The sequence below is a fragment of the Priapulus caudatus genome, unplaced genomic scaffold, assembly GCF_000485595.1.
Source record: "Priapulus caudatus unplaced genomic scaffold, Priapulus_caudatus-5.0.1 Scaffold864, whole genome shotgun sequence".
NCBI classification, from domain to species: Eukaryota; Metazoa; Priapulida; class Priapulimorpha; order Priapulimorphida; family Priapulidae; genus Priapulus; species Priapulus caudatus.
In genome coordinates this window covers 18,517-28,498 of record NW_014577925.1, presented here as the reverse complement: position 1 = coordinate 28,498, position 9,982 = coordinate 18,517, and the positions used below count along the sequence as shown (strand labels likewise).

At 40.2% G+C, this 9,982-nt stretch overlaps 1 protein-coding gene across 1 annotated transcript in view; it reads left to right on the top strand.

Moving 5' to 3' along the window:
* The window catches only part of LOC106814049 (pecanex-like protein 1), a 30,199-nt gene that overhangs the window by 13,398 nt on the left and 6,819 nt on the right, over positions 1-9,982 (top strand). Inside the window, exons 18-30 of the mRNA XM_014818313.1 lie at positions 551-686; positions 899-1,076; positions 1,427-1,535; positions 2,022-2,219; positions 2,541-2,756; positions 3,351-3,493; positions 4,251-4,361; positions 4,690-5,024; positions 6,109-6,256; positions 6,538-6,689; positions 6,925-7,003; positions 8,207-8,481; positions 9,061-9,182. Of these exons, the coding sequence (XP_014673799.1) occupies positions 551-686; positions 899-1,076; positions 1,427-1,535; positions 2,022-2,219; positions 2,541-2,756; positions 3,351-3,493; positions 4,251-4,361; positions 4,690-5,024; positions 6,109-6,256; positions 6,538-6,689; positions 6,925-7,003; positions 8,207-8,481; positions 9,061-9,182 (2,202 nt within the window). The remainder of the gene's footprint in view (positions 1-550; positions 687-898; positions 1,077-1,426; positions 1,536-2,021; positions 2,220-2,540; positions 2,757-3,350; positions 3,494-4,250; positions 4,362-4,689; positions 5,025-6,108; positions 6,257-6,537; positions 6,690-6,924; positions 7,004-8,206; positions 8,482-9,060; positions 9,183-9,982) is intronic.

Here is a 9,982-nt window from a genome sequence, read left to right as displayed (position 1 = left end):
TTTGAACGTCCTATTTTGGAGCACGCCAGTCGACCTACTTTCGAGCCACGCCCACTTTTTGGCAAAAATGGGAATGGCTATCTAGATTCATTCGATTTTGTTAAATTTACCTACCTACATACCACCTACCTACCTAATCATATCTGCATGTATTATTGTGTTTTATATTCTTCGTTACAGTAATTTGACTGGAATATTTTATTACTTTTATTTGCGCGATAATTGAAAACCAAAATGGCAATCATTTAGGCATAGCGCCATCTCTCGCCCAGATTTCAGACTTTCAGATCTGAAACATTTATTTTCGCATCAAAACTAAAACTGAAACAAAACAGTAAAATTTCTATTAGTATAAAACAGGGAATAAGGACATTTGATCACATTTCAGTCTGTCATAAATGAAACACTTACCAAATTTTAAATATTATCTCCCTCTTCTATCACACCCAAGGTGAGCTATAGTGTCATTGACACTTTCATTAAAAAGTCTGGTCACTCTTTCAATAAACCAAAGATATCATTTTTATAATAGTTTTCCTGAATTTTTCAGAAGCGGCCAAGGTGATGTGGTTTGAGAAGCTCTACGTGTGGTTACAGTTTGCTGAAAAGTTCATCTTATTACCAGTAGTCTTCCTCAGTGCCTTAACCATCTCAGCTGAAGATATTGTAGATAAATTTAATGTTGTGTAAGTATTTGAACAATTGTAGTTGAACACGTGATATAGTAGTAGCTAGTGATAAGAACAACAATGGTTTTCGTAAATACATTCAGTACATGTATTTGTATTTGAATTACATGCAATAAAGATTTAATAATAATAATAATAATAATAGTTGCACACATTATAACATAGAAGTACCTTGATGCTGTGAACAACGATGAATGAACATATTGCAGGGGAGGTTCTGCAGTGATCGTCGTGTGCAGTATGAAGCTGATGCGCAGTGCATTCTGCGACGCTGGCAAGCAGTATGTCGTCATCGCCTTCACTGTCTTCTTCTTCACCTACGACTTCAAGTCAGCCTCCGAGACTCTTCTCATCGATCTCTTCTTCATGTCCATCATCATCAGCAAGGTAACGTAATGTACATGCAGCACAATGTACATGTAGCGTAATGTACATGTAGCATAATGTACGTGTAGCGTAATGTACATGTAGCACAATGTACATGTAGCGTAATTTACATGCAGTGTAATGTACATGTAGCACAATGTACATGTAGCGTAATTTACATGCAGCGTAATGTACATGTAGCGTCTGCTTGCTGCCTCTATAAATTATAAGCACCTGTTATGGTTTGCAGAGCACAGATAGTTCAAGTGCTGTCAATAGAGTTGATATGTGTGTTATAATTTTTACGAATTCTCTTTTGCTAATCAATTTTATAATAGTAATTGTAATAGTCTCTGGTTGTTTGTATGCAGATCAATGACTACCTATTGAAGATGAAGTTTGTGATCACATACATTGCGCCATGGCAGATTACCTGGGGTTCTGCCTTCCACGCATTCGCTCAGCCATTCAGCGTACCTCGTATCCTTACGTGTTCCCATCAGTACCAGTACTGCACGTAACAAAGGCAGCCGCTATGTTGCTGCTTCTGCTGGCCTTGGCATTAACATATTCGTATTAGGTGGCTTCATGCTACATATGCCTATCCTTGCTTAGAAGGAAGTCTATTTGATGAGTTAAGTCTAGTGTAGAAGTTCATGAAATAGCACTCTTACAACCAGTTGTAAAGGCACAAGTCTTTACAGCTTTTAAATTCACAATTGTAATATACCCGTAACATTTCAGTCAATTGAAGGAATCATTATAGTAAATTTAAATTAATAGTTATATTATTTTTATTATTATATTATCAGGAGTCTATCAATAGATCTGATCTCTATTGATAGACTCCTGATATTATAATAGTAATTATACATGGTAAAATTATAATAGTAATATTCTTGAAACCAGAAGGGCTAGGAATAGGAAAAAATAAGGTGTAGTGGTTCCTGAACAGCATTGGTTCAGACTCAGCAATGTTGTTCGTGCAAGCGTTCATCTCTTCAATCTTCTCCACGCCGCTGAGTCCGTTCCTCGGTAGCGCCATCTTCCTGACGTCCTACGTTCGCCCGGTCAAGTTCTGGGAGCGCGACTACAACACAAAGCGGGTAGATCACACAAATACCAGGTTGTCTTCACACCTCGAGACAAATTTACGCAATCCAGGTAGGTTCGTTGGATTTATGAGAAATCACGGAGAAATCCTGTAAATTGGGCTGGTTGTAGTTGATATGAGAGTTAATAAAAGTGTATTTAACCGTAAAAGTTATTAAGATTATGTTAGAAGTCTATACATACCATGTATTATATCTATAGTATAGCTATGATTACTATGATCAATCATATTAATGATCAATAATATTATATTGTGTCTACTTTTTAGCAATAAAAAAAAAACTGTAACCAATGCCAATTAATTCTTGTATATTCAGTGTAATTGATCCGCCCTGCCTGCTTATTTGATACGAGCTAATCTCTCATTTGCAGGAGCAGATGATAATAACCTAAACTCGATATTCTACGAGCACTTGACGCGCTCACTGCAGCACAGTCTGTGTGGTGATCTCTCGTTGGGCCGCTGGGGCAACTGCAGTTCCGGAGACTGCTTCATTCTTGCGTCTGACTACCTGAACTGTCTTGTGCACATCATAGAGATGGGAAATGGGTTGGTCACCTTCCAGATGCGTGGACTGGAGTTCAGGGGTGAGCATATAGGCGCGGTGCATTTATCTAGATTCCAGAGAGGCCGGCATGCCTAGAAACAAAAACGAAACATAATACATGATGTAACGGGTAGATAGTCAATAAGGCTAACTGCATGACGGTCATGTGACCACCTTGATAGACGTAAGATCTTCCATGCATTGTGTTAGAAAAGCAAGGATGTGAACTGGTGACTGATTATCAACCTGTGCCCAGTATTAAAGAATTCGGTGCTTTATGACAGTCTGTTAGATGGTGAAGGCAGTGAACTGGTTTGCAGGAGTCAGACCTCAGATCATTCTAAAGGAACTGAAATCTTTAGTGCACTATGTTAACTGAGGCAGATAGTCTGATGTGGTGAGACCCACATAGCACTCTGACCATGGATTCAAGTTACATGTTATAATAACGACCATTACAGCAATACCGTCTTCTTTGTTAAGTACCAATAATCTTTGTCGGTCAGCTGCAGTTATGAGGTTTAACTTCTGCCTGCTGCTCAAGTACATTCACGTCAGGTCGCTTCCAGCCAACCATCTGTCAGTTACCACTGTTGTTTGTGTCAATATCGCTAAACGTGTATTATGTATGCAGGTACCTACTGTCAACAGAGAGAGGTTGAAGCCATCACAGAAGGTGTGGATGAGGACGATGGCTTCTGCTGCTGTGAGCCCGGCCACTTCCCACATTGTCTCTCCATCAATGCAGCTTTCAACCAGCGCTGGCTTGCCTGGGAGGTAAGCTGACTTTCTCATCACTGTGTTACAGTAACACATGCACAAGGCAACAGGGACAGAGAGTGCTTGAAAACGAGGAATGTTTATTGACATGCATTATGACACACCTAAGATTACATTCTACCATTCACTGAAATGCCACAACCTTATAACAATAGGTTTAGATATACTGATGGTAAAATTCTCTACAAATAACACGATTTCTAAAACACATTTGCTATGTTCGTAAAATTTCCTTACTAAATCTGAACAGTCCTGAGAAAGTAGAACAGTGGCAGCATGGTGAAATATTGATATTTCAGATGCAGCTGAGTGAATTTAAGATTTTCATTAACAGCAGTTTTATGTTAAAACGAGCTGCACATTAATGTTCACAGTTTATTCAATGCAAAATTGTACAATTTGTTAAAAATCACATGTTCACACTAATGCTTATGCAATTAACAAAAACTATTGTGTTTTTCTGGTACCTAAGGTTACCTAAGGTACTCTTACTGGTACCTAAGTTCACATTCTAAGTTCCTGGAACATGATTGCTTACATAGGCCTACTATTCAGGCACTTCTCTTTATATGTGAAATACCCAACCAAACTCATTTCCAGCTATTTGAGAAGATATAAAGTATATCCAGTTTGATCAATTTCACACATGACAAACAGTTTTCATGAAACAGATGATTTAGGCTATATTCCAACTTCACTCTTAAAATAAGCCCTCTTGGGCCATGTATCTAAAATTTAAGTATTTATTGTTTAGGTAACAGCTACTAAGTATGTTCTGGAAGGGTACAGCATTAGTGACAACAGTGCAGCGTCCATGCTGCAAGTATTTGACCTGCGTAAGGTGCTCATCACATACTATGTGAAGGTAGGTGTTAAGGCAGAGCTGAATATATGTGTGCAGCGTAAGGGAGTTATGTGAATGAGGCTTAGGTGTGCAGGAAGAGGTTAGCCACCTTGTTTATGTGAAGTGATCCTACATAGTATTTGTATGTGCGTGTGCGTGCATGCGTGCGCACTCGCGCGTGCATGCATGAGTGTCCGTGTGCGTGGGCGTGCATGTGAAAATATGACTCATTTTAGTAGCCGTGTGAGATAGTTATCATTCGTTTTATCTAGTGTGTCAAACGAAGGAGTTATAACAAGGTTCTAACCGCCACCCGCGGTAGTTTTCATTCTTCGTCTCACTGTCACAGAGCATCGTGTATTACACGGTGCGCTCGCCCAAGCTGGAGGAGTGGCTTGCCAGCGAAGCTGTGATCACTGCCATCCAGCGCACATATGACAAGTCGTTCGTCGACGTAGACCCGGTCTTCAACATGAACATCGACGAGGACTACGACTACCACCAGGCCGGAATCACGATCTCGAGCTTCTGCAACGTCTACCTGCCGTGGATGCAGCACTGCGCGGGCCGGCGGCAGCAGCCGATCGACAGCTCGCGTGACTCGCCGCTCGTGCTGCTCTGCTTTGCGCTCTGCCTGCTGGGACGGCGCGCGCTCGGTGCTGCCTCACACAACACGCCCTCCAGGTATGTCTCTACCTCTCCGTGCTCCCCGTGTGTTTTTAGCTAGGTAGTGTAGGTATTGCTGGCATCCTCTATGTACAATATTAGATATATATCTACGCACTTGGTGATGCCTCACACAACACACCCTCCAGGTATGTGCCTTGTCTCCAACCTCTCCATGCTCCCCATGTGTTTTTAGCTAGGTAGTGTAGGTAATTGATGGAATTCTCTATGTACAATATTAGATATATATCGTAGGTATTCACAGAGTACCCTCTGTGGCTAGGCACACGTGTTGTTCGCATATGACTCTATGTGAGCGATCAGCTATCTGTACTTATATGTACTTGGTTAGGTTTCACAGTGTGTGCACTGTGCATTATACCGTGGTTCCAACTTTATTAGGACAGGTTAAGAACGGTGAAAATAGTCTGATTAAACAGTTGTCCTGATTAATTGGTGAACACATTTCCATTCGCACATGCATGCCTTTGTGTACCTTACATAATCATCTGTACACACTACACAGCACAAAATTTACAGTACACAAAGGTTTTTGTACACAATTTTAGCTTTATGTTTTGTGCTGAATATTTTCAGAATCTGTTGAAAAGCTGAGAGTTGTCAGTTTGCTTTTATGTTAATGATTGTTTGACAACGTTCACTTAAGAAAGAAGGAAGTTTGTACTGCAGAAAATATCCCGTTTTAATAAGGTCCTGTACACTTCATCATTTAACAAATTTACGTGTGTAAGGATTTGTTTATGAAAGACGTGTCGTTTAAGCGATGCGCTCATTTATCAGAAGCCCGATAAATAAAAAGTGGAACCACTGTCTTGGCTAGATACATTAGCTACATGTGCAGAATGCCCATTATTATTAGCTTGCTAACTTTATGCCAACTTTAACAGAATGCCCAACTTTATTAGCTGGGTGTCGTGGGTATTTTCCAGTGCCTTCTATGTATTTTATTGTTCGGGAAGCTTGATGTAGGCCTAGTACCTTCAAAAGCATTTTTAACAGTGAGCACCTCAATTATAATGTGTGTATACGCACGGGTATGTGTGTGGGCTTGTAACCTCAAACATCTATTTGCCTTCCTCAGCGTGGACTACTTTTTGTATGGCCTGCACGCACTGTTCAAGGGAGACTTCCGTATCACTTCGCCGCGCGATGAGTGGGTGTTTGCTGACATGGAGCTGTTGCGGCGTGTGGTGGCGCCAGGTGTGCGCATGTCACTGAAGCTACATCAGGTACCATGCTCTGCAATTTTATTTATTTTTAACTAAGAAAAAAACACATTCACATTTTAAATAAAGATTTCTACTAGTCAATAACCATACAAATGGTATGTATATTTTGTATCAATGCTATGTTAGCAGTAATTAAGTGTACGATGTTCCTACGACTGCCAACATTTCATTTTTGTTACTGAATTGTAGTCATGTATTATTCAAGAAATAATTCATAAATGTACGAAATAATTTATAGATACTCAGTAAAATATATATTCATGATGGGGATGAAATTGCAGGATCATTTCACGTCACCGGATGAGTATGACGATCCCCAGGTGCTGTATGATGCTATCTCGAAGCACGAGCAAAACCTGGTCATATCCCATGAAGGTGACCCGGCATGGAGAAATGCAGTGCTGTCAAACACACCCTCGCTACTCGCTCTCAGGTCACTATAATACGAATTAATTAATAATTAATGATAATTAATATATATTAATATATTGCTGGTAACCGCCTATTGAAAATATTGGTGTGCTTACTGTAGAGGCTCTCAGTCACTATAGGTATTAGTTGTCATGGTAGTTGAACTGCTGAATCAGAATAATTATATATGAAGAAAACTAAATGTCTAAGGATAAATTAGCATTTGACAATAATAATAACTCGAGCGACATTTTCAGGCATGTGTTTGATGATGGTTCCGATGAGTACAAGATCATTATGCTGAACAAACGATACCTCAACTTCAGAGTAATCAAGGTATGATACAAATCAAGAGTGCATAATAGAGAAGAGTATGACACGGTTTTAACAGCGTTTTGCATAGTTTTCAACTTGTAAATATTCTATCAATATGTGAATAAATATATTCAAACTTTACCTTGTTTTCGTCTATGATTCTCCCTTAATCATATGACACCACCAATTTACCTGAAAATCGTATGTGTTCTTCAAAAAAGTTATTTGAATACGACACGGTTTCGTACAGTTTTCACGCATGGATGCATGTTTCAGACCAAACTTTGTTATGGGATTAGTGTTCTATTGTCTATGACGGAACTTTGGGGGCCGTATGGGATATTAGGCATCGAATTGTATTCAGCGTGCAGCGTTTCCAGCGTGCTAAAAATAAATGTGCTCACGGCCAGCTAGCTAGCAGCTGATTCCCTTACGGCCCCCAGCGTACCGTCATAGACAATAGAACACTAATCCCATAACAAAGTTTGGTCTGAAACATGCATCCATGCGTGAAAACTGTACGAAACCGTGTCGTATTCAAATAACTTTTTTGAAGAACACATACGATTTTCAGGTAAATTGGTGGTGTCATATGTTTAAGTGAGAATCATAGACGAAAACAAGGTAAAGTTTGAATATATTTATTCACATATTGATAGAATATTTACAAGTTGAAAACTATGCAAAACGCTGTTAAAACCGTGTCATACTCTTCTCTATTATGCACTCTTGATACAAATCCTTGTAAACAGATACTTGCTAAGGTGGTTCGCCAGTAATAGCATTATAGATTCTTCTTCAGATTTTGTATTCGTTTCCATCAGTTTAGCACGCGTGTTATATTGACTGCATCATGAATTTTCTATGGTGTATATTTGTAAAATGTTTGTTGCAATTTTTGTTACATGTTAAGCAAGTACTAACGGCACTAAATATATCTTGAAATTCTTACATGATAAGATTGTTTTTCAACTAGTTAAAAATCCTAAAAATCTGGGCGATTTGATATATCGATCACGAAATTAAATGCTTGCTATGGGGAGTGTTTGTTCACATCAAACGGAATAGCAAAATAGGAAGTATGATGCAGCAATTTAACCATAAAAAGTGAACAGAATCACTTACATTTTGTGGAAAAGTGGCCATAATTTTTTTTTACTATTGGTATTTATTATTTATATTTTATTTACTATTTTACTATACGGTGACGTAATCACTTTATAGGTGAACCGTGAGTGTGTTCGAGGGCTGTGGGCTGGTCAGCAGCAGGAGCTGGTCTTCCTGCGTAATCGCAACCCGGAGCGTGGCAGCATCCAGAACGCGAAGCAGGCGCTGCGTAACATGATCAACTCATCGTGCGACCAGCCGATTGGCTACCCGATCTACGTGTCGCCGCTGACGACGTCGTACGCGGACAGCAACGAGCAGCTGATGCAGATCGTGGGCGGCTCGATCAGTCTAAACAAGATCAAGCACTTCCTGATCACGTTCTTCCGAAGGTAAGCCCACCACTCGTATGGGCGGGCTGTTGTATGCCAGGGTGTTATGTGTAGCTAACACATTGAATCCGGTGTTAGGTATGTGTTGTGTCGCGTGTTGGTATAACAATGTAACATTATACCCAGCGTTGCAGAAACTTGGGTTACAGAAATTTTCTGTGGGAATGCGTGTCTAAATATCTAATGGATGTCAATGGAGAAATGTAATTCCCGTTACAGAATTTTGCATTTTGCATGTTGTTTCAGGAACACATTACTTTTGTAATGCAGGGTATTATAGTGTGATCAGGGTTATCTGATGCCATCATACAAGTAGTGCATAATACGGAGATCTCTATAAACACTCTTGATCATACTGAATTTCCTCCCAACCCTGTACTGTAACCGGCAGTGCGCTTGGAATACATTTTATACTAAACCGTGGAGTACACTATATAACCCCCGATTCTACAGTGAGAATTTTTATGACTACCAGAGTTGATGTGGTTTGTACCACGAAAATATTCGTGGAGTAGCCATTAGAATTGGATGACTACATGATATTATCAGCAGAACTAACATGGTTATTGTAACAACCAGGTTGCGCCAGCGATGTGGTGCCGGATGCTCTAGTGGTGGGTCGGCGCAGATAAATTCCACGGTGCAGGAAGAGGGCCAGGCGAACGATGCTTCTCCTAGCATTACTCCTCAAAACAACCCTGGTAAGTAAAACTACTTTCTGCAGGCATCACAGTCGTACTGTATTACTCAGAAATTTTATTATTTTAACTGCTCAACACTATTGCATCTATCAGATTTTTGCTCCATTAATAAGACTGTCTTCAGTGCATGTATTTGTGTTTGAATTACATGCAATAAAGATTTAATAATAATAATAACAATAATAAGTTAAAAAACAACAACTAAATAATGGGGCGAAAGTAGTGAATGTTGACGAAATGATGACAGATGAAGGTAGTGGTGAGTTGGAGTGAAAATGAGGTGACGATGAGGGTGAGGTTGGAAATTAGCTGTTGGAAGGTGTCATAGTTCTGTTATATGTCACGATAGATGGCAGCACTGGTCGGGGAAGTGAAGCACGTGTGGTTCTGCTGAATAAACGTCCTTGTCACATACTCTACGAGTTCCTTATCTAATTGCGTATCCGTAGTACGAAACTACGACATAAGGCAATCGCTAGTGTGTATTTTTTGCTGCTGGAAGTGTATAGCGACAACTTCATCTATGCTGGGTATAGCAGGCCCGTAGCCAGGGGGGGTTCGGGGGGTTCGAACGAACCCCCCCAAGCAAAAAAAAAAATGTTGGAAAATTTGCAAGAATTTCACCTCAGGTCGCTCTATTTTAGTGTAATATATTAATAATTGCAAAATCTCCATCGTGCAGGAGGGTGAACAGTGAACACCCCCCTCCAACACCCTCCCCCCGCTCAATCGCTTGGCTCCCTCGCCTGGTCGCTTCGCGCCCGAGAAGGGGCGTGTACAGGGGGGGTCCAGGGAGTCCG